The 24,960-nt window shown below is 48.4% G+C and overlaps 3 protein-coding genes across 7 annotated transcripts in view; 2 read left to right on the plus strand and 1 right to left on the minus strand.

Moving 5' to 3' along the window:
- The window catches only part of LOC119445633 (sulfotransferase 1B1), a 267,082-nt gene that overhangs the window by 39,824 nt on the left and 202,298 nt on the right, over positions 1–24,960 (minus strand). The gene's annotated exons all lie outside the window — the stretch shown is intronic.
- The window catches only part of LOC119444624 (sulfotransferase 1C2), a 284,396-nt gene that overhangs the window by 24,764 nt on the left and 234,672 nt on the right, over positions 1–24,960 (plus strand). The gene's annotated exons all lie outside the window — the stretch shown is intronic.
- Positions 3,619–24,960, plus strand: part of LOC119445635 (sulfotransferase 1C2A) — a 346,853-nt gene continuing 325,511 nt past the window's right edge. Inside the window, exons 1-2 of one of the 2 annotated variants that reach the window (XM_037709900.2) lie at positions 3,619–3,756; positions 7,897–9,101. In XM_037709900.2, the coding sequence (XP_037565828.1) occupies positions 3,751–3,756; positions 7,897–8,892 (1,002 nt within the window). In that variant the 5' untranslated portion in view covers positions 3,619–3,750 and the 3' untranslated portion in view covers positions 8,893–9,101. Of the gene's footprint in view, positions 3,757–7,896; positions 9,102–24,960 lie in introns of those variants that run through there. The other variant, XM_049663475.1, reaches the window with a different exon arrangement.

A 24,960-nucleotide genomic window follows, 5' to 3' on the forward strand; every position in this document is an offset into this window, starting at 1 on the left:
GCCGGTGGTTCCAACAGACGAGGTGCACTGCGTACTGTCGACGGGTAGGGAACGGTCGTGGCAACTGCTCCACTACTGTGTACCGCGGGTTGCCTGAGTACGTCGGCGCACGTAGGGGTGCGCCGCATCGGCTGTGGCTCACGCTCTGCATCCCTTATGACCTGCCTCAGTTCGTCCCGGACAACGTCGACGATAGATAGTGCAGTTGGAGTCTGAGGTGTCTGCAACTTCTTGAGCTCTTCCTTGATCACTGACCGGATGAACTCCCGCAGGGCTTCAAGGTCGTTCGGCATGCCTCCAGAGAAGACATGGGCAGGTGCACAGCTTGCTTCCCGGTTGTATTGCCGAGCCCGCTGTTCCAGCGTCTTTTCGATGGTTGTTGCTTCGGTTCTGAACTCTGCGACCGTGCGCGGTGGGTTGCGGACGAGAACTGCGAAGAGTTCTTGCTTAACACCCCGCATGAGATGGCGCAGCTTCTTATCTTCACTCATGGTGGAATCAGCACGCTTGAACAGGCGGGACATGTCCTCGATGTACATCACCACGTTCTCGTTTGTGAGCTGGTTCCTAGCTTGAAGGGCAATTTCCGCCTTTTCTTTACGATCCGTGCTGGCGTATGTTGCCAGCAGTTGTCGTCGAAATTCCTCCCAAGAGGAGAAAGGGGGTTCGTGGTTCTCATACCACGTTCTTGCGAAGTCCTCCAAAGCGAAATATACGTTACGGAGCTTCTGTCTCTCATTCCATTCATTAAAGCTTGCCATTCTCTCGAACAGTTCCAACCAGTCTTCCACGTCTTCAAACGAGTCGCCATGGAATGTTGGCGGCTTGCGAGGTTGGCTTACGACCAGCTGTGCCGGTGTTACCTGGCTAGTCATTGTGGCGGCGTCCGTTGTCCGAGTTTCCCTTGGCGTGAAGAGAAGAGGGCCGAATTCGGGCGAGTCACCTCGACGACGGCGGCTGGTCCGCTGGTGCACAGGTGTCAGTTCCACGGGATGGACTCGCTGGTGGTCGGGGCTACGCTGACTTTCGTTCGTGGGGCTTCGACTCATACCCCGCACCTCCACCAGAAATGTAACGATGTTGAGGAACACAGGTTAAGAAAACAACGATATTTAATAAGGGCGAACCTGTGCCCACGACTTAAAGTCACTGCGGTTGTGAAGAATGCCCGGCAGTCGCGTTCTAAACCTGGCGTCCAACCGTCTTCTTCCTTCTTCTCGAGTCCTGCCTCGTGCGCGTGGCGCATCCGAGCCGGGTCCAACCGGTTGCTCGTGCCACGAAGATCGCTGCCCGTTGCTACTGAACACCACGGAACGGCGGGCGCATTGTCCAATACGAAGGGCGCGCAATTTGAATGTGGCCAAGTTGTCGCCGCAATACATATATGCCATCGCACAAAAGGAAGGAAGAAGGAAGACACATAAACAAATCAACCCAGCAAGTTTAACTGACACAGGCGCCTAAAGCGACGAGCTCTTAGTTGTTAGCGCTGCGTCGCGTCTGTTTCTTTCGCCGTCCGTGTGCTTCTGCGCTACAGTGTAAATAATGCCATACTAACTAGTCCACTAATCTGTCCTTTTGAATCGGCCATGCTCCCCGACCATTATTACCCTGAAAAGATGAGCGACTCGCGGCTAGTCTTCTGCGTGACAGGGTATTTTGCACGCAAAACAATCCTCAAGTCTGTGTGCAAGGAATGCTTTGACGAGCTCCTTGTTGCCGCCGGCCAAGCGAGCGAACAGGTGGCGATGTTCACCAAGTTCTGCGTCAATGGGGGCCTCATTTATTCTTCGCAGAAGCTCTTCTCATTTGTATAGACGCCCCTGAAACCATGGTTTTCGATCTGCATGGTTCAGTTACAAATAGCTGCAAAATGACAGCTCGGAAGAGCTTGTCTCCTGCCTGTACAAAAATGACGTCACACTGGGCTGTGCACCGCAAGGCCTCAGTCTTACCAACACAGTTACAAAATTATTTTTGGTCAACCGTTTGCACGTTAGACGAATGCACTCAACAAAGAGAGAGCGTCTTCCCGTGAAAAGAAGAAACACTTGAAGCTCGGCCGCGTCACTAAGGCTGACAAGGTTCTGTTTGAACGGTTTGTGAACAATTTAAATATTTTGTTCTCGTGAGAAAAAAAGCACCAGATCAGGTGCGTCGCATAGCAAAACATCATCGATGACTGAGTGGTTTGTTTTGAACGGATTGTGAGCCACTCTTCCAAAATGAGTTGTTTGCGTAAACAGTGTATCAAAAATAAAATTTTTCCTTCCGACTTACCACTGGGAATTTTCTTGCTTTGCGTTCGATAAGTTTTCAGCGGGAATAAATCGAATAAAGCAAGCTACAGTCTACCATCGACGCGCGCTCAATCGGATTGTTACCTAGGCGCCGTTCAATTACGAAAGGGCTAGCATAGCTACTCCATCGCCATTTGCCGCCATGCACGAGCGAGTATATTACGAAGCATTCTTTTTTGTTATAGCATATTAAGCTGCGCGCGCGGATTATCGCATTCGACGCAGCGCCCGTGCACTGCAGCTGCTAGCCGCCGTCGCGGCCGACGTGTAAGTAGTTGATGATGATGATGATGATTTATTGGCATCCCCTTTGAAACGGGGTGGCGACAAATAGTCACCTAGCCTGCTTGATTTAATCAGGTATACTACACATGTTCTTTATCACGCATTTTGTATACCCTTTTCAAAAATTTAGCTTGTACCGCTGCCTATGATTTTAAGAGATCAGGTCGTATCCATCTTTTCCCTGCTTTTTTTCCACCAGTACTCTAATCGTCTCTTGCTGATCTCTACGGCTGATCTGTTTATGTTTCCTTCCACTTTAAACCCAAGCGCTTCTGGGAGTTGCACGTTACCTACGGTTCTCGCTGGGTGGATCCCGTCGCATTCCATTAGGATGTGCTGAGTGGTCTCTGGATCTTTACTGCAGCATACACATGTCTCATCTAGTTCCGAATATTTGTTCCGATATGTTTTCGTCCTTAGGCAACCGGCTCGAGCCTCAAATAGCAAGGCACTGCCCTTTGTGTTATCGTACAGATTTTCCCTTCTAATTTCTTTCTTCTCATTCTTGTAAATCTCCATTGTCCGTTTCGTTTCCATTCTTTGCATCTCTATTTCTCTCACTTTCTTTCTGATGACCCCTGGTTGTCTATTTACAGTTTCGATTATCCTGTACTTGGTTGCCAACTTCCTTGACCTCTTCCTCCATTCTGTGTCCACGCTTTTCATGTAGAGATACTTGTGCACTTTAGCCGCCCATTTATTTTCATCCATGTTCCTGAGCCTTTCTTCAAAACTAGTAGTGTAAGCGTGTGGCAGCGCCACATGGCGGTTTCCACCCAAAGCGCCACGTGCGAGCCGGCGCGTTCAACACACTCCCCCGTTCTAGCCACTGTATGTCTGTCAGGATTACTTTATCCTATACTTCCGTCGTGAATCGACACGTAGAGGGAACTCTCCCCCACGATCGTAACGCAGGCGCGAGCGCTTGCCGACGGGGGGAGGGGGGGGGGAGTAGGAGAGGCTGATAGGAAAGGGTGCCGGCTGCATCTGGCTGGCATTGAAAAAATATACGAGGCACTGGTACCATGGGCACAACAGATGTATTGACCGATACTCCCTTGGGTGCCTTTGTCGAGCACGTACTCCTACGTGCGGTGCCGCGCAAAAGGCAGGGCCATATTATCTGAAGGCCAAACTTGGTGTTTGCAGTTCATCGGTAGCGGCCATGTCGGTGAGCTTTCAAAATAACCTCTTTGTGTCGTTGCTTGCTCATCTAAGTAGTTGAAATAACGTATATCGCTTGTGTGCATGCTCCACAGCCAGAACAAGTGCTGTAGCTCACATTACAATTCTGCAACCGATTTCACAAAGCTTTTCGTTCGTACGTAATCTTTACCATTGCCTGGCTGCCCTCGGTAAAAAAATTCTGGGGTTTTACGTGCAGAAACGACGATATGATTATGAGGCACGCCGTATTGGGGGACTCCAGAATAGTTTGGACCACCTGGGTTTCCTTAACGTGCACCTAAATCTAGGTACAGGGGTGCGTTCGCATTTCACCCCCCAGGTTCAGCGTCAGGACTGTCTGGAGTTAGCTCTTACGAAACATTCTTGCGTAAGTGCTATTTCTAAATACAGGCCCTTAAGCTCGAATGTTCCACTTCTTGTTAAGCCATGCTATAAGAAAATTTTAGCTTGTCCGGAACTCCGGTTAACGCAGGCGGACCGGGCGCTTTTCCGGAGGGGCGTAGGCGTAAACATGAGCGGCCGGAGTGGTGCAGCCACCTGGTGGCGCAAAGCTTAACCAGACAAACACAGAGGCAATATTGCAGTAACCAAGTGAATTCTTTTTCGCTGCTTGTCTAAAATTTCACAGAGGTTTAGCTGTGTCACGATTCACCACATTTGAAATTTTACACCCGCAGTGAAATAGAATACACGTGGTTGATGCAACGTTAACTATGTTTTTGTCTGGTTCTGCACTGCCCCACGAGGTGACACCACCTGTCAAGCCGCTCACATTTATGCCTCCCGCTCATCCGGTAAAACATCCAACCCGCCTGCCTTTACCGGAATGCCGGACAAGCTAAAACTTCCTATTAAGCACTGAAAACGATATAGCTGGATCTTAGTCTCATGTTGAAGGAACGTAAAAAATGCTTATTAGCTGCTTGTGCGATGGGCCTGTTACTTCTCGCTTTATTAGAAAAAAATGTCATTTCCATAAACACACACGTTACCTAGAGGCTTTGTTTCTGTCAAAAATAACAGTGCTTTCTGATCCTGTCCACTAGTCATCACGTCCGAACGTTGAGATTAAACTGGGGATTAAATTTAGCTTCCTCTCTCATATTTGTTGTAAAGTGCCTCAAGTAACTTTTTGACCCACTAATTTGCAAGTTTTTTATCGTGGTTGAAAGAAACTTTCTTCATTTAAACGCATACAATAACTGGGGCTAACTGAAGCAGGCGCATCTCGGGTCACAGGTTATGTTTCTCTATTGTGTGTTGCTTGGTGCGTGCTAGAATACTTTTGGTTCGGGTGGGCCAGCTAGCAATGCCGTCAATAGCCTGAGAGCTATGGGCACATTGGATGCACACCACTGTGCACATTTATAGCTGAGGATACAAGACGAAACACTGCCTGACTTGCTGCACAAAATATTGTTCTAGTCACTGTTGAGTATGCTTTGAACACTCAATGTTTTGGGGTATTTATTATTTCCTGTTATATGTCAACTGCAAACATGCTTTCAAGGTATATACGTTTGGTGAGCTCAGTGCATAGATTACAGGTTTCACTGTACTTTCATAGCTACGAACTTGCACACATACCAGCTTAAAGCTAGCTGCTCCTGATGTTCCACGGTGTAGCTAAATGAATATCCGAATGAGGGCGGACCGTATTCCGCGACCTAGGCTAAATTATTTAATTGCTTTGTGAAAACTTCAGGTGAAATAAAAATTCACCGACAATTACAACACTCCCTAATGCGAAATTCGATACAGCTGTTTACTTGTTTTCATTTCACCATAATTTGGCTGGCGCGGAGAACCTTCCTCGTGCGGCACATTGCAAACGGAGCGAAGTGCGGCGCCTTTGCCTCGCTAATCAAGGAGATCGCGATGACAAGCGCGTGGGTGAGGCGTGGACGCGATTAACAGCAACCGCCACAGGCAGACCTCCGCTCATAATGCGCACGCCGAATGCCATCGGTGAGCAGACAACGGGGCGCTACGCCTCTCGTTGCGGTCGTCGCTGCAGGGCGCGTGTTGCGCGGTAATGTGCTTTTCTCTCACGCTTTCGCCGTACCTTCCTCCTCTGCTTTCCTCTTCATGGTACCACTGCACCCCCTCCTTCACTTTTCCTCCTCGTGCTCTCTTCGCTATCCGCGTCTTTCATCTCCCGCTGCGCTCCGCGTTCACTCTTTCGTCTATTGCTGTGCTCGTTCGCTCGGTCAAAGGGACGCCGAGGGAAGCTCACACCGATGCTCGCGACAGAATCGGGCGCCTAAGAGCCGCAAAGTTTACGCGCTAATCAAGGCGACGTGTCTATCGGCCTTACGGAGCTGAAAGAAACAAAAACTACACAAATTCTGATATTTGTCTACTAATGCGTTTGGCGCGGCTGGCTTTGCTTTTGCTGACTGTTGCTTACTTGCTTTTCCTAGCTTATGCGTGTCTACTCATGGCCTTTGCGGTGTAAAATAATGCTTAGGTATTAATAGACAATTGGATTTTCTGACCGCATCCGACCCCTTCAAAGCGATCGTACCAATTAAGCCGAACAAAGGGCACGAGCGCAGCTTGACGGAAGAAGGCGGGCGAAAGGGGACGCCAGCTGCCGCAGTAGAGCGTGAGGTGTTGTGTTAGGGGAAAGTGCATCACCGCCACACCACGTCACCCTCGCTGTCGCTCTCGCAAGCCTGTCTTATGCACGTGATCCTTGTCCGCGCAAACTCTCAACTGCATTCCAACTGCGCCTCGCTAAGGCCCAATGAAAACGCGTCAAGCGTCTCCAGCGCGCTGGATTGCGCGCGAGGAGTTCATAACTCGAAGGATGCTCTGCAGCGTTCAATTGGACATTAGCCACCCCAAAATCTCAAGTTGGCACACACCTAATTTTCAAGTTAACCCACCCCAAAATTGAAGTAGGTCTATCCTCAAATTTCTAGTTGATTTTTTACCTAGGACGCAGGGTCTTGCCCCCTCCGCACACTAGAGCTGAGGCCATTTTGCTAAAGCTCTTACAGACAAGGACGTATCCGAACCCGCTATTATTCAACAAGATCTACCCAGAGTTCTCTGCTCCTACAATATGAAATAAATGTAACGACCCCATACTCGTAGATCGTATTCATATGCTCTGGCGTTTCTCTGCGTTAAGTAGCGACAAGGACAACACTGGAGTGGTGGGACGCATGTGTACGCAGTCATGCATTAGATGAACAGCTATGGGCAGTCAAATGGGCCTGTGAAACAACCGAAAGGCTGTTTTAGTCCCAACGTGGTCCCAACGTGATAGCGGCCCACTTCGGGCTAGGAAACTAGCGCGACCAGTGGACCTCAATAAAGTTTCTCCATCAATCCCTCCATCCAACCCAAAATTTCATTTGTGCCAACCCCACATTTCAAGTTGGCCCACCCCGAAATTGAAGTTGGCTCACCCCGAAATGCAAGTTGGGACACCCCCACCCCCAAACTTCAAGTTCACCCACCCCAAAATTTAAGTTGGTCCACATGCAATGTTCAGCTTGGCCTACTCCCAAATGTAAGTTTGCTCGTGTCCAAAGCCAAAGTACCAACTGTCATTGATCACACCATTGCTCACTCAGTACACCATGTCTTGGCTCTCTTTGGCCATAGTGGCCCTTGCGCCACAAAACAGCATATATCATCATCATCATCATCAAAGTTAAAGAATGCCCAGCCCCAAATTGGAGTTGGTTCACCCCCTGATTTCATGTTGGCGCACCCCAAACATTAGGTTGACCTAACACCAAATTTCAGTTGGCCCACCCCACTCATAAGTGCAGTTGTCCCACCCACAAATTTCAAACTGGCCCACTTGCAAAGTTCATGTTGGCCAAGCCCCCATTTCATGTTGACCCACTCTCAAGTTTTAATGTGGCTCATCCCCAAATTTCAGCTTCAGCATGCATTTTCTATGGAGCCCTATGTTCCTCTATGGATATCCTCTTTCCTTTTTTCACCTAAATTGTTCTTTATCTTATATACATTTATAATATTTTAACGATTAAATGCTTTCGCAAATTACGCATTTTTGAGCAGATACAAGGCATTATACTTTTTTGCATGATGGAGATGGGGTACTCGCCAAAGAATGCTTATGCATTAAAAACTGTTTCAGACCGCCCTTGACACGCCATCGCCTTCCACTGTTACGAAGTCTCGCAGACCTTTCTACCGTATGATCGACGGTGTCCCAAAATGTGCCTGGTTGGACCCGGACATTTATCGAGAGAACAGCACCTTCCGCGCTGCAAAGGGCGACGTGGTACAGAGTTCATTCCCAAAGAGTGGAGCGCACTGGGTACAGTACGTCACGCAGCTCATCCTGAAAGGTGGCGAACCGGTGAATTCCTACGACGAGTTTGCATGCAACGGCCATTTTTTGGAGTACGTGAGGCACGACGGATGGAAACCAGCATTACCAATGAGACTGTTTTACACGCACCAAATGTTGAAGCCGAACACCTTGAGTGAAGATGCGAAGTACGTGTACGTTGCACGAAATCCGTGGGACGTCTGCGTGTCTCTGTATCACGCAATGACGGAACTAAGCGTGTGGCGCTTTCAAGACGCAACCTTCGACGAGCTTTTTGACGCTTTCCTCGAAACGGACTTCGGTTACGGGAGCTACTTCGAGCATGTGGCTTCGGGTTATGCACTGAAAGATAAACCGAACGTTTTTTTCCTAACATACGAGGAACTTAAGAGGGACACTCGTGGTATGGTTTTGAGGCTGGCGCATTTTCTCGGCGATCAGCACGGAAAATTTCTAGATGAGAACGAAGTGCAGCTGAACAAAATAGTGGAGTTGTCCAAGCCCGAACACACGCGGAAAGTTATTCTCGTTGATCTTCAGGCAAGTCATTCGCCGGAAATTGAAAATCTTATCCGCAGGAACCAACTTTCATGCAAAACAGGATATGATGGAGACACAAGAAAGTACAGCCTCGTCAGAGAAGGAAAAGTTGGGGGATGGATAAAGCACTTCTCACCACAGCAGCTGGCACGTTTAGAGAAGAAGATACAGGAGGAACAGGAGGTATCTTCTTTCATGGAGCTGTGGAAAGACATTCGTGCTGCAGCACTGGAAATATCTTCGCCTATACGTTCATAAAGACATGCTGAAGTGGGATGCCCTGTCCTTTTTGCCATAATGCATGATCTCAATTATCTTTTGAGCACTATTACCATGGCCTAGTAGCGCTGCTGCTTGTTTAGGGAACGTAAAAATGTACCGCGAAAAAAAGGACCTATTTTGTAGTTTTGGAGCTTCGAAATACGATGTTCTGCTCCCAGAGTGGTGTCTTATAATAAAAGTAATTTGTTCGAATACATGCCTTTGGCGTTTTTCATGTTGCTGCGTGAGTGGTGCCGTAGCATAAAGGTAATGTGAACCAACTAGGTGTCTTTGAAGGAAAACTTCAATGAAATCAAGGGCCGCGTAAGGAAGACCACATTAAAGTAGTTGAGGAATACTGAAGCTTGTGCGCGGGATTTTACGCTTGAAGTACGATCGAATGCTTTCCTAAAGGCGCACAAATATATACGCCTTCAATAACAAAACTAAAAAACAAGAACCCCACTATAACCGCTCGTCGGAAATGACGTACAACTTGGACCACCACAGCACTAGCGCCCGTGTCGCCTGTCTGTCTTGCTTGTTCCATTTCCGGGTATTAGCGAACCCCTCCCACACAACTGCTAGCTACTTTCGCGCAGTACGCGCGCCGTTGCACGTGTGTACTGTCGTTATTTTTACTTCGTCAATTCATTGCCTGCGCAACGCGTCGTAACTCTGACACAATTCTAGCACTTCAACGACAGCGCGAGGACTCTTTGATAATAACATTTCGAATGAGTCGTCCTCCCTACCCTTCATTATACAGGGTGTTTTTTTTAGCTGCACCAAATTTTTAAAATTAGAAAAATGTGAACCTTGGTCACGTTATGTTTACCATTCGAGTGTACGGATTGGCGGCCTCTACATACAGAGCAACTTCCGCACTTACGTGCATAATTAGCGAAGTTACGCTAATTAACTTTCAAATTATCAACAATAGGTGGCTATAGCAAATGAGTACTTTGGGGCCCGTCCTCAACACTACCTAGCCCAACGATCAAATTTTGAATAGCGGAGTTCATGTGAGAGCTACTCGAACAATTAGTTCCCCTTGGCAAGCTGCTTGAAAATGAAACTGGCCGCAGAAAGAGCGTCTGTGTCGTCGATGTCGCCGCCCTCCTGCCTTACGTAACGTCTCCGACGTCACCGCCAGTCCGGCCCAACGAGCAGCTTGCGTTATCTCTTTGCTGTTTTCGGTGTTGGCCTAGCCCTTCAATGCCGGCGGGCCGTCGAATTTACTTCGTCATTCCGTCGGGCGACAGGTTGAGCTGTAGCGCCAACCCCGCTCCTTCGGCTTTTAGATAATACAGGCACGGCGTCATATCAGTCTGTAGCGTTGACAGCGAACGCCGCTGATAGCAAGGAGATAACGCAAGCTGCTCGCGGGCCGGACCGGCGCCTACCTCGGAGACGTGACGAAAGGCAGGGGGGCGGCGACATCGTCGACAACGACGCTCTTTTTGCGGCCAGTTTCGGTTTCAAGTAGCCTGCCAGGCGGAACTAATTGGTCGCGTAGCTCCCACATGAAGTACGCTATTGAAAATTTGATCGTTGGGATAGGTAGTGTCGAGGACGGGCCCCAAAGTACTCATTTGCTGTAGTCACCTATTGATGATAATTAAAAAGTTAATTAGCGTAACTTCGCTAATTACGCACGTAAGTGCCGAAATTGCTCTGTATCTACAGGCCCCCAATCAGTGCACTCGAATGGTAAAGATAACGTGACCAAGATACATATTTTTCTAATTTTAAAATTTGGTGCAGCTAAAAAAAAACACCCTGTATGTTTGATCTTCTCCTCCTCTGACATCGACGCGTTCACCCGTTTGCAAAGGTGAACAATGTCCTCAATGTAACTCGTGAAATTCTCTCCGATCTCTTGGGACCGTATGCGCAAACGGTATTCTGCACGGAGCTTTCTTACTGCTGGCCGACCGAAAACTTGGGTAAACATGGTCTTGAAGACCAACCACGTAGTGAGGTCGCCTTCATGGTTTACAAACCATAGTTTCGCAAAGTCCGAGAGATAGAATGCTACGGTTCTCAACTTGGTAGCATCGTCCCAATGGTTATGGGCACTCACTCGCTCGTATGAGGAGATCCAGTCTTCAACGTCTTTTTCATCTGTGCCGGAGAAGATAGGGGGAGCTCGCAGACGCAAGGCGCCGGCACAAACCAGGGTGGGCGGCGCCGTTGGAGGAGTTGGAGGAGTGCCGCTTGCATCCTCGGGCATGATGGGGAGTAGAGTGTGACTTCGAAGTTCCAGGGTGGTCGAAACCCAGCAGACTCCACAACTTGGCTAAGAGGTTTTAAGCAACGAATGGAGGCGAATGGGTAGCAGTGACAACCGTACGGCCAAGGACAGCACGCTTGTGTGCTGTCCGTGGTGTGGACACCACGCCACCACCATGGTGGTGGCGTGGAGCAGAGGTAGAATACCCGGCTTCAAATCTGAACGTCGGAAGTTCGAATGCTACTCCAGTCCACCACATTTTCAGGCATGGAGTGGTGCCTGACACCGGCAGGAAAAAATGTATATATATCGCCGAGAGCTAGTGGGGCTATACTAGTTCAGGTGCAACCAAACTAGGAAGGCCCACTAAGCTTCTTCAAAGTCATTCCCTCACCAGAACAGGAATTGGCCTCCCTGGTGCACTATTCGGCCACTACCTCCTCACGACTCCGACAATTAACCCATGGTTTAATTTACGTAACCGCAATCGCCAGAGAAATCGTAAAACCGCGTAAGTCTTGTATAACCGACCTTTTGTGGCCATTTGTATCCCAGTGGCAGCAACTCTCACACATTGCGGTTAGCCACCCGCGCTGCTTCAGTTTTCTTTCCTCTTGCATTTGCATTTATTGGACCATTGTGTTCTCATATTGTGTGCGCGACAGGCTGTACAAGATGAAATTCATACCACACTGTCTCTTTCGAAATGCGAGTGCCTGTTGCATCACCATATGTTCAGTATATTCTTTGTGAAGCTATAGTAGACGTCGGCCTAATTTTTTTATTATTGGGACGACAATTACAGGGACACTCCAGGCGAAATGCCGCTGATGCGACGTACGCAGGGTACGTGCGTCGCCGTGGGTTGTGGCTTCGTGAGCGCTGTTCCCGCGCAGCTGTAATGTCGAAGGTCGCGTAAAGTTAGCTCTGCAAGGTCTGGAAAAACGTTGTAGTTGTAGCAGAAAGAAGCGATCGCTTGTCGTTGCTGCCTTGCTTCATCGTTCCAGCGCAGTGTTGCCAGGTCGGACGAGGTGGGGTAGCCCAAAATTAGAGAAATTGTAGCCCAAATGTAGACAAGAACAAAATCAGGGCAAAATAGCCAAATATAGACATTTTGAATTGCAATTTTATTTCTATATAAACTTTCGCATTCAACAACGCAATTCTTTTTTGCACAACCCATTGTAACCAAATGTCCTTGCCGCCGTGACGGTCTACATCACGCTTGCACCGAATCGCTGCAGAAGGCGAAATCATAGTGCTTTTATTATATGACAGATAGTAGTAAGTTAGTATTTTTAGTTAGATACAGTAATACTAACTACGAACTCTGCTTTTTAGCTGATGTGAACGCAAAATAATGTTCAGCATCATTGAGGTCTCACGTGACATCCACCTACGGCGTGGAAAATCCTCTTCTGTCCAGCGGTCTGCAACGGTGACGCCTCCACGGCTTCTTTTTTATGAGCCGAAACCAGTGTATCGCACTATGATATTTCGCGTAATTTGTCTCATCGTATTATCTTGCTTTCTCGTTAATTAGATTGGCCCGGGTTAGCTGGTACACAATTTATATAGTTTCCGTTTACATCAACCTGGCCGCCATCTCAGGTCTCCAGCACGCCAAGAACATGCGTTAAAATGAAGTGAGAGACAACAGATGCCACTCGCCGTCTCGATCGGTGTAAGCGAAACTTTAAACGGTTGCTGTGCAAAACGGCACACAAGTGTAAGAAGCGCGCAGTCGTTTGCGGCGACAAGCACGTCCCAAACGGTAACTCGCTCGAAATGGCAACGAGCAAAAGTAAATGACAAATTGATAACAGTGGTAATCCTGTGAAAAACCGGTTACTGTCAAAAAGCGAACCATGTTCATATACTATTAACAATAATTACTGGGGTTTTACGTGCCAAACCACGACATGATTGGGAGCCATGAAGCAGTGGGCGACTCCGGATTAATTTTGACCCCCTGGGGTTCTTTAACATGCACATAAATCTACGTACACGGGGGTTTCAACATTTAGCGTCGATCGAAATGCGGCCGCCTTGGCCGGGGATCCAACCCCCATCTTCGAGCCAGCAGGGGGACACCTCACCGGCTAAGCTAAGCTAAGCTGACGTGGCATACTGATGGCATCACGGTAAACTTGCGTCCATATTACCACAATAAGTACCTGCGTCTGTCACGTTGCGGGCAAACCATCTATAAGTATACGCACCAGGACCCACTTTGGGCTCAGGGACTTGCTAGAATTCTTTGTTATACTGTCTCGCTTTTTTATACTGTCTGGCCCACTTCCCCATGGTTCGATTCTCTCTCCGAGGAGGATTCGGTCTTAAGTATAACCTATGGAAATGAACCTATAATGGAAGCACAAACAAAAACTCATCTCACAGGAAAAAGACTATGGTAGGCAAACCTTAGCGTGAGAAAAGTAAAGGAGGTCGAAAGCTGTGACCGGCGCGATAGTTCACCAAGTAGCCTGGCCATGAACACACTGGAGCGTGTCATCTACCCGTGCTTCTTTCAAGTCGGCGCCACGATCGCCCGACCCTATTTTCTTACTCTCTGAGTATAGCGATGTTAGTACAGTGTACTGTGAAAAACCGTCTCTACTCCAAGGCTCATCCAGATGCCCGGGGATAGTGTGTCTCACGGTGTAGTGCGATGTATGTTTAAGTACGTCAAAGATCAAAGCCACTGGCTCAGACAACGGCGGAGAAAAATGGAGGGGGCGCATGGCATTTCGCGCGCACACACACACGCACAGACGCGCTGCCGGCTCAGTCAGCTAAAACATAGCCTTCGAGATTTGCTTCTACTCGATGAGAGCCCATCTGGAGCGTTCATTAGGGCGCCACTTATAGCCCAAACAAAGCCAAGTCGCAGACTTTCAGTAGCCCAAATATAGCCACATAGCCAACTCGTCCATGTATATCCCAAATTTTTTTTTGTACCCCAATTTGCCTTTATATAGCCAAACAAGGACAGCGAGTTCCCCTGCCATCGATTGAGATGTGTTCATGTTTGCCTTTGCGCTCGACACCAATGTTGTTTATTTATAAGTAAGCGAAGGTTTACATTAATTTACACTGGCCATAACACGTACAGCTGTTTAATTTACTTATAGTTTTCTGCTAAATTGCTGTCGCAATCACTGCTTCGCGCTTTGGGTGAAACTGCGACATTTTTACTGTTGTCTGCTCGTTTTACAAAGCCATGCAGATGTAGAGATATTCGGTGAATTACTGTTCTCCTTGCGCACAGTGGAATTTACAAATTTTCGTTTGACTGTTAGCTCAGCTAGTTTGCATAAAGCCACAAGGAAGCAACGTTGCCATTAGAAGCAGCAGATTAGTGTTAGAAGTGCAGGTCGTTAACTTGCATACGGTGGATAGTAATTTTTACATATAGTTCTAACACGTGTTCCTTGCCTAGTTTACGGCCCTGTTGTGTGCCTTCCATCAGCCTGGTCCACTGAAGCAAGCCCACAGAAAACCCCCGCTAACTTTCTTAGTACTTGTGACCTGAACAGTGCATTTTTATGTCTGAGGCCGCTGAATTGAGCCTGTAGCATAACTAGTTCATTGTGTAGCCGTCAACGTACTCGTGACCTCTTCTGTTTTGCATCTGCAACCGGGGATGAAAGGATGCGCACGGCCAGTGGTTGCCTATGTAGTTGTGAACTCTGGGTTAATTTGTGTCTGTGACTGCTAAAGGAAGTCTACAAAAATGGCATACTAAATTTGTTAGTACCTGTGAACTCTAGTGAATTTTGAGTCTGCGACCTGCTTAGCCAGCCTGCAGCAAGCTTTAGTAAATTGTGTAGACGCCAAGATACCTGTGACCTTCTGAGAAGTATTTGTATCTGTACCTATGAAAGAACAGCCACATTCAGCCTCTGGTAACTTCCTTTGACGGCGTGAGATACCCGTGCATTTTTAGTATTCGTGTTGGACCGCAGAAGCAAGCCCACATGATTTCTCTGTTAACTTTTGGTAGGTGTGAAAATATACAATGCGATTTTGTGTTTGTGTGCGCTGGAGCGAGCATGCTGCGAGCATTTTATTAAATGTGTACTCGCCAACGTACCTGTGACCTGTACAGCAGTATTTGGCTGCCACCACGGAAGAACGGCCACGTTTCGCTTCTGTTAACATGCTTAGAGGCCTTTGAGCCTGCGGACTCCTAAGGTGAATTTGTGTCTGTGACCGCTTCAGCACAGCAAGTATATTGCAAATTCTAATATCTGTGAACTCGGGTTAGTTTTGTGCTGAAGCAAGCTAGTGCCTGCCGTTGTACCTGTGTAGTGTTTGTGTCTGTAACTGCTGAAATAGTAATTTTATCAAAGCCCAATGTATCTCTCAAATCTTTAGCATTTTTCACCGTGTGCGGCCACTGAAGCAAGCCTGCAGAAAATCTGGAGCAACTTACTTGATGGCTAAGCCACCTGTGAACTTTTCAGCAAACAATGCATTTTATGTCCCTTCGAACGCTGAAGTGCACATGTGCCAGCCCGCCGTGGCCACCTACAAACTTCATTTGTGCCCCCCACCTTTACGGAGGGCTTTTAAAGTTCTTTCACTGGCCGACGTGCATCTGCAAAATATTAGCTCGACTGAAATTCTCTCATCACTACTTGAAAGTGTCAATGTTTTCTCTGGTGACCTTTACCAGAATTTGTCATCAATACAGAGCGCACTTGTACTGTAAATGGGTGACCTTATAGCAGCTGTTTGTGTCTATGACCGCTGAAGTAGTCTCAAGTAACTTCGTTAACGCGTAATGTAGTTGTGACATTTTTATCATTAGTTGTGTTAGTGTGCGTAACTACCTGTGGCGAACCGACAGTGAGGGGGGCGGGGCGGATTACGGAGGTTGTAACTCCCCCTGAGGCCGAGTTAACCATCCTCCCCTCCACGCGTCCAGCCCCACCAGTCCAACGTGTACCTTCAGTGCTCTGTTCACATTGTCATTACAATTCAGGAGCTGCCTTGAAGTCAAATTTTCCTGATTAACAAAAACACTCTATCACTGTCTTGTATTTAGTCATTCACTCTTCAATTACTTTGATAAAACGCTGAAGAAATAAACATCGTCATGATTAGTACAATCATTAGGCATTTTAGTCGTTGTTGGATTCCGCTGGCTCAAGTTGGAAATCAAATATTGTGCAAAGTGATTGCTCCCCCCGCCCCCCCCCCCCCCCCGTCCACCACAAAAATTTACCCCCCCCTCCCCTGGCAGAGATCCTGGGTGCGCTACTGGCAACTACTAAACACGGTCTGCAGAAAGGCTCTAGTAACTACCTTAGTGGCTAGCATATCTGAACTTTACAGCACATTTAGTGTGGATGTGCCTGCCACCACTGTAGTGAGCCCACAGCAAAACTCATACTATCCGTAGTGGCCTCACCACGAGTTCTTAAGTTTTCTTCCTAGCGAAAGCGCATTCTTAAACTTTTGTATTCCTGCACTCTCTTATTGGCCATGGTGAATCATAACCTCTAATGGCTGAGCTTGTATGATCAAATAATTGAGTCCTGTTTGTTTGCAATAATGTGCATTACTGAAAACTAATGAGTGCATCTGAAAGTTGAACTTGTGATCTTCCTAAAGCCGTCTTATTGAAATAAATGTTATATTTTTAACGATATTGTTACGCGAACGAAGGACTAAGTACAGGAGACTATTTACAAGTATATTTACAAATGATAGCTGCAGCGCTGGCCAGATCAGCCGATAGCTCGAGAGCCAGAGCAGTTCGTCTTCTTCGTCTAGGCGCCCGCGCGCCTCGTTCAAACAACCAAATACCACACGCGTGTAGCATAATCCCCCGGCGGCAGAAGCGACGTCCCGGAGCATCTAAACGTCATCACTGGGAGGGTGATACTGCTTCAGTCGTGTAACGTGCACGATATCACTGGACTGGGAAGCAGATGGGGCGTCAGAGGCGATCTCGTAGGTGACGGGAGTCACGGCACGAATCACTCGGTAGGGGCCTGTGTAATGAGACAGCAGTTTTTCTGACAGGCCGACCTGACGCGACGGAGACCATAGAAGCACCAAAGAACCAGGCAGGAAGTGCACGTCTCGGTGTCGCTGGTCGTACAAACGCCTTTGACTCTCTTGGGAGTGCAGAAGGCGGTCACGGGCAATTTCCCTTGCGTGGGCAGCGCGGGCGACGGCGTCAAGTGCATATTCACTGGTGGGTGCTGCGTGAACGGGGAGGCTTGTGTCGAGGGGCAGTGCTGGTTCTCGGCCGAACAGAATGAAAAATGGCGAATAACCGGCTGTGTCGTGGCGCGAGGAATTATACGCAAAGGTGACAAACGGTAGAGCGAGGTCCCAGTCAGTGTGGTCGGAAGACACATACTTCGCGAGCATGTCTGTAAGAGTGCGATTACGACGCTCCGTGAGGCCATTCGTTTGCGGATGGTATGACGTGGATAGCTTGTGCCTCGTGGCACAGGACTGCAGGATGTCCGCGATAACTTTCGACAGGAATGTCCGGCCACGGTCTGTGAGAAGTTGTCGCGGAGCTCCATGTAATAAAATCACGTCGCGTAGAAGAAAATCGGCAACATCTGTGGCACAGCTTGTAGGGAGCGCTCGGGTGATGGCGTAGCGCGTGGCGTAATCTGTGGCCACAGCGATCCACCTGTTCCCAGAGGTAGAAAGAGTAAAAGGACCAAGTAAATCTAAACCAACCCGAAAGAATGGTTCCGCGGGAATGTCAATTGGTTGAAGGTACCCAACAGGGAGCGTCGAAGGTGTCTTGCGTCGCTGGCATTTCTCACACGCAGCTACGTATCTTCGAACGGAGCGAGCAAGCCCTGGCCAAAAGAAGCGTCGGCGGATCCGGTCGTAGGTACGTGACACACCGAGGTGACCGGCAGTGGGGAGGTCGTGAAGCTCGTGGAGAACAGCCGAGCGAAGGTGTTTAGGGATCACAAGGAGTAATGCTGGGCCGTCGGGGTGAACGTTGTGTCGGTAGAGTACGCCATCTTGAAGTGTGAATAAGCGAAGGGAGCTGTCGGCAAGTGACGATTCCAGGCGGTCAATGATGACACGCAAGGACGGGTCACGGCGCTGCTCGTCGGCGACATGGACCAGTGGAAAAACAGAGAGAACGCAGGCGTCGGTGTCAGTATCAGACGTAGAGGTCGGGTCTTGGACTGGGTAGCGAGAGAGGCAATCTGCGTCCTGGTGTTGGCGTCCCGACTTGTACGTCACTGTGTAGGGATATTCTTGTAGTCGGAGAGCCCAACGACCGAGCCGGCCAGTAGGATCCTTGAGCGACGAAAGCCAACACAGCGCATGATGGTCTGTGATTACTGAGAAGGGCTTGCCATATAAATATGGGCGGAACTTTGAAACAGCCCAGACGAGAGCAAGATATTCGCGCTCGGTAATCGAATAGTTGCGCTCTGCAGTTGTCAGGAGCCGGCTAGCGTAGGCTATAACGCGGTCGTGTCCGTGTTGTCGTTGCGCTAAGACTGCGCCGATCCCATAACCACTGGCATCGGTTCGGACCTCTGTAGGTGCGGACGGGTCAAAGTGGGCCAAGATCGGTGGATTGGTCAGAATCGTGATAAGGCGTGAAAATGCGGCAGCCTGAGGGGAACCCCACGTAAAAGGCACGTCTTTCTTCAGAAGTTCAGTGAGTGGTCGAGCGGTTGCTGCGAAATATTTCACAAACCGTCTGAAATAAGAGCAGAGCCCCACAAAACTCCGGACGTCTTTGACAGACTGAGGTACAGGAAAAGCTGTTACTGCTCGAACCTTCTCCGGGTCGGGTTGTACTCCGTAAGCATCGACGAGATGGCCGAGCACTGTAATCTGTCGGCGCCCGAAGTGGCACTTCGATGAGTTTAATTGGAGCCCAGCCTTGCGGAAGACGTCAAGTATAGCTGCGACGCGCTCAAGGTGCGTCTCAAACGTAGGAGAAAACACAAGGACGTCGTCGAGGTAACAAAGGCAAGTTGACCATTTGAAACCTTGAAGCAGAGAGTCCATCATCCGTTCGAACGTGGCGGGGGCATTGCATAAACCAAACGGCATAACCTTAAATTGGTAGAGGCCATCTGGAGTGACGAAAGCGGTCTTTTCTTGGTCTTGCTCATCGACGGAAATCTGCCAATAACCAGATCGAAGGTCAATGGACGAAAAGTATTTGGCACCGTGAAGACAATCAAGAGCGTCGTCAATTCGTGGTAACGGGTAAACGTCCTTTTTAGTGATTCGGTTTAGGTGGCGGTAATCAACACAGAAACGCCACGTGTCATCTTTCTTTTTGACGAGCACCACCGGCGACGCCCAAGGGCTCGACGAGGGCTCAACAATGCCTTTGACGAGCATCTTGGTGACTTCCTGCTGAATAACTTGCCGCTCTGCCGTGGACACGCGATACGGTCGGCGATGAATGGGAACAGCATCACCAGTGTTTATGCGATGCTTAACAAGGGACGTCTGACCAAGTGGGCGATTTTCAGTGTCAAATATGTCGCGATAGGAGAGCAAAAGGCGATACAGGGCGGCTGCTTGGCCAGGGGCGAGGTCCGGAGCGACCATGGGACGTAATGGGCCGTCGAGGTTCAAGGCATCCTGCGGGTAATCAGGAGGATCTGGAGACGCGTCGGCTGCAAAAGCAGTGACGTGGTCGTCTGTCACTGACCGGAGCGTGGCCACCGCTATGCCTTCAGGTAACACTTGCTTCGTCAAGCCAAAATTGACAACGGGGAGACACATTCGATTAGCGGCAAGGGTAACGACGGAGTGTAGCACAGAGATGTCGCGCGCCAGGAGGACATCACGAATAGGGGCGACGACATAGTCGCCATCAGGCACGGTTGCCGTTGAGGCCAATTCGACGAAGGTTAGGGCTTTTGGGGGTAACCGAACAAACGCTGTAGTGCATAGGGTGTGCGTTTGTTCGGGGCGAACGTCGGAAACAAGAGGAAGCTCGAGGCACAGCGTACCGGTGGAACAGTCGATGAGGGCAGAATGCGTCGTCAGAAAGTCGAGCCCGAAGATTAGGTCATGAGGGCAACTGGTCAGCACGGAGAACAGGACGGGAACTTGGCGGCCAGCAATTCCTACGCGAGCAGTGCACATACCACAGACGGCAACAGTGGCGCCATTGGCGACGCGTACGGCTCGAGTGACGGCAGGCGTAAGAACTTTTTTGAGGCGACGACATAGGTTAGCGCTCATTATAGACACTTGGGCTCCAGTATCAATCAATGCCGTCAACGGGACACCATCTACATCTACTTCAATTAGGTTCGTGTTCGTGAGGAGCGTCAACGGAGGATTTGGACAGGACGAACGTGATGCAGCACTACCTCCAAGAGCTGCATGGCCTAGTTTTCCGTCCGGGAGGGTCCATAATGGGTCGGCGACGAATAGCGGCGTGGCTGGGGCGACGGGGACCGACGGCGCTGAGGTGACGGCGAGCGAGTGGGACGACTGTCATCGACGGATACGTGAGAGCTCGAAGGCATACGGCGAGGCGAGTAGCGGCGAGGGTCGGCATATGGGCGAGGAGACGGCGAAACGTAGCTCGAATATGGCGATGACCAGGAGGTGCGGCAGTGGCGAGCGACGTGGCCAATGCGGTGGCAACGAAAGCAAATGGGCTTGTCGTCCGGAGTTCTCCATTCTGTAGGGTTGCGGTATCTGGAATACAGATCGCTGCGAGGCGCAGCTGTCGGCACCAGTCGGGCGTCAGGTCGGGAGATGGAGCAGGCAGCAGGAAAACCGAGGTTGGCAAACTCTTGCCGCACAACCTCCTGAATGAGGGAGATCGCTGGGGCTGGTTGGTCAATGGTGGGGTCTAGTGGGCGCGGATGGAACGTGGCAGGACTGGCAGCCTCGATCTCACGGCGAACAATACGCGTGACGGTCTCACTGGAGGGGGGCGAAGCGGTAAGGGCGACGCAGGACGACGTCGCAGCTGTGTTAGGGAGCCGGGAGAATTGAGGAATGACGCGGCGGCTTTTGGCGAGCTCAAAGCGGCGGATTCCTTGACAATGACGTCGATGGTAGACACATTGTTGAAGATCAACAAGTTGAACGCATCGTCCGCGATCCTACCCCGCACCTCCACTAAAATGTTACGCGAACGAAGGACTAAGTACAGGAGACTATTTACAAGTATATTTACAAATGATAGCTGCAGCGCTGGCCAGATCAGCCGATAGCTCGAGAGCCCAGAGCAGTTCGTCTTCTTCGTCTAGGCGCCCGCGCGCCTCGTTCAAACAACCAAATACCACACGCGTGTAGCAATATTGTCAAATGATTCAGCAGACTGCAGAAGTTAGTTCTGCAGCTTTGTTTCTGTGCGCACTAAAAAGTCTAACTTGCACGTCCTCACTGATTATAGTTTGTACAATAAGTTTTGATTTAATGCATTTTTACCAAGTTTTATGTTACGTATTTCTTAACCGTAGCGGGGAATGACGTACACCATGCAGCTAAGCACTGCATATAATTACCTGCTACGGTAAACTAATACTTTTACATAGAACTTGATAAAAATGCTATAAATCAAAACATAATATAAACTATGAGTCAGGACACGCAAGCTACGCATAGCTTAATTACTTTGTTAGTAGTATGTGTTAGTGGTATGTTCCTGATGAGGAACGCTCGGATGTAATGAATGAGCACTTCACGTCCATGGACTCGCGAGCCAAATGGTGGTGCACCTGTGGTACAGAGATCGCGACTTGCCCTGATGCCTCCTGTTGCTGTTACTTCCAATGAATATTTATTTTAATTAACAAACCTAAAATATCATGTGCTCCCGGACATGACATTAATCCTGCCAAAATTCTAAAGGCTACTCATTCCCGATTGTAGTCGCACCCTAAATTAATATTTACGGAGTCTATCTCTAAGGGTTCTGTTCCAAAGTACTCGATAACTGTGAAGGTTGTGCCAGTATTCAAGACCGGAAGTCAATGCGACCCTTCTAACTATCGCCCCATCTCACTAACTAGTATAGCCTGCAAGCTTCTGGAGAAAAACATAAATTCACACATAGCACAACACCTCGATGGTAACTCATTTATATCCAAAGCAACAAGGCTTTCATCCTGGGCTATCCTGCGAAACGCAGCTGTTTGAATTTACTACTGACCTTCATTTTAATCTAGATTTTTTGTTTCAGAATGATGTCATTTACATCGATCTCCTGAAAGCATTTGATCGCGTCGCTCAGACACGACCTATCAATAAACTCGCGGCACTCAGTCTCGACCCATTATTCTTATCGTGGATAAACGGCCACTTTACCGACCGAGTGCAGTTTACGGTCATAGGAGGTCAGCATTCTTTAAAAAAAAGCAACATCTGGTGTCCCCCTAGGCGCGGCTCCTGGCCCATTGCTTTTTTTCATATTCATAAACGACATACCTAACGGAATTTCATCAACTATCCGTCTATTTGCTGATCCCTGCGTATTTTACCGCCACATCAATAACCACCAAGATCACGTACATCTGCAGAGGGACTTAAACCTAATTGAAAACTGGTGCTCAAAGTGGATAATAAAGCTTAATGTTTCGAAATGTAAATTTATGCACGTGTCTCGAAACCGTTTTAACTCCATTTATACATACTCGTCGCACTCGACACCGGTATCGCAAGTCCAGGAATTCCGCTACCTAGGCGTCTTAAAACTACAAAACTAACCTGGGCACAACACATAACAGAGGTTGCAGCAGACGCGCCGAGGTCGCTGGGATTCTTCAGAAGGAATCTATGTTTGTATTTACGCAAGAAGCTTGAATATGCTGCGTGTATTTGGAACCCCCGCCAAATTTACCTCCCTATCACCATTGAAGCAGTTCAAAACCGAGAAGCGATTCATATGTTCTAGTTATGACTACAAGCACAGCATCAGTAACATAAAAAACTCCCTCTGTCTCTCTCGTGTAGCATACCGACGTCGAATTGCCCTACTCTGCTTGTTTCACAAGATAGACTGCACGTTTCCACATTCACATGGAACGCTCCTTCTCTGTCCGATCCGCACTTCTCGTCCTCCATTCAATTCATTGAGCGTTCAGCGCCTTCACGGTTCTACTAAGGCCTTTAACAAATCGCTTTTGCCTATTGCTATAGCGGAATGGAATAAACTGCCCGAATTGGTAGTCCTTGAACGTGATCACGTAAAATTTTGTGATTGATTATACACACAACCTATGTAATCCTACGTAACGCTTGTATCACCTGTATTTTTGTGTTTCAATCATGCCTTGTGTTTAAATTTGGCTTCTCCGTACCAAGTTTTCATGAGTTATATTTCGGGCCGCCGTGTGTATACTTTGTAATACGACTTTTCTAGTATGTCTTAGTGATCCCTGTTAAACCAGATCTATCCTATGCTTCTTAACTGCTTTTTATTCATTGAATGACTTCTCACGTGCTTTTCCCCACTTTTGTTTTGATCACTGATCAATTTTAGTGTATTTTGTATCTGTACTCCCCGCACCCCCACCCCCCTTTATGTTATATCCCAAGGAAGGGCCTTTAAGAGAATAATAAATGATGATGATTATGAATGTAGACGCATTCATTGTAGCGAGCATCTGCTGAAATTTGGCCAAAATAATTGAAGGTGCTGTTGAAAAGTTTACATCTTGGATATAAAGGCCGAGTTAAAGGGAATTCTATACGGCGTAATTTGCCCTGTTTAGGATATTAAGACATAGAGTAGCCTCTATGGAAACGTATAAACTTGAAATGCGAGCCAGCGAAAAAAGATTCTCACTCAAACACCGCTGAAATGGTTCATGACCTGAAATGGGTTCTGATGTGGGTACTAAGTGAAGGAAATACTAAAGCATGATGGTAGAAGTCATAGTCATGAGCCTGACTCAGCAAAAATGACAATGACTGAGCGATAAAAAGATTAACACTCAAAAAACACTTGAATGGGTTCGGACGCGGCCACTAAGTGAAGGAAAATCTAAAGGATTGTGGTAACCATGACCATAACTCATCAAAAATGAAAATGACTCAGCGAAAAAAGCGATTAACGCTCAAAAACCAACGGAAAGGGTTCGGATGTGGTACTAATTGAACGAAAAGGCTGAAGGTTGATGGTCGAAGTCGTAGTCAAGAGCTTGACTAACGCTTTCGCCTTAAGGTCATTTAGGCCTAGCTAAAGGGACTCCTGAGGACGCATGACATGAATGTCATGACATCCGGGTCATGTAGGTCATGAAAGACCCGCCTACGTCTTGCTGCTCTCATGGTCGTTTCGTTAACTTGGTAGGCGCTCACTGCTTCTCATAACATCGATTCCCACAGGGCGTAGGATCTGCCGGCATTTTTTTTTCTGTTTTGATGAGCAGCAAACCTTCGCATTGGTTTTGATTTCTCGTCAGGGGCAGCCCTAGGAAGGAAGAAAACGAGATTACAAACACGACACTCATGGCATATTGGTCATCTCGCTCTGTGTTTTTCTATAGTCTATTGTGCTACCCACAACACGGAACTCAATGCTTAAACCTGAAGAGGAGTCATTCGGGCTGTGGCAATGAGTCCCATTTTCGCCGAATTCCAACTAGTCGACGAGCATTTCGTTTTTTCTGACAGCACTATGCTTTCGAGCTGTCTCGTTGTCACTTTTGGTAAAAAGTACAGACATTATTATATAATGTACTGGAGATTATCGGTACTGGCACGGTGAAGTGTGAAAGAGGAAGTCGACGAACTAGGAGTGCACGCTCGATCGGTGTCCAGCTGAGACTGCGCCGTCTTCTTGTACTTCAGTCAGAAGCCCTGTGGACTTGCAAGAACATCCCGTGACA

Source organism: Dermacentor silvarum, chromosome 3, assembly GCF_013339745.2.
Source record: "Dermacentor silvarum isolate Dsil-2018 chromosome 3, BIME_Dsil_1.4, whole genome shotgun sequence".
Classification (NCBI taxonomy): Eukaryota; Metazoa; Arthropoda; class Arachnida; order Ixodida; family Ixodidae; genus Dermacentor; species Dermacentor silvarum.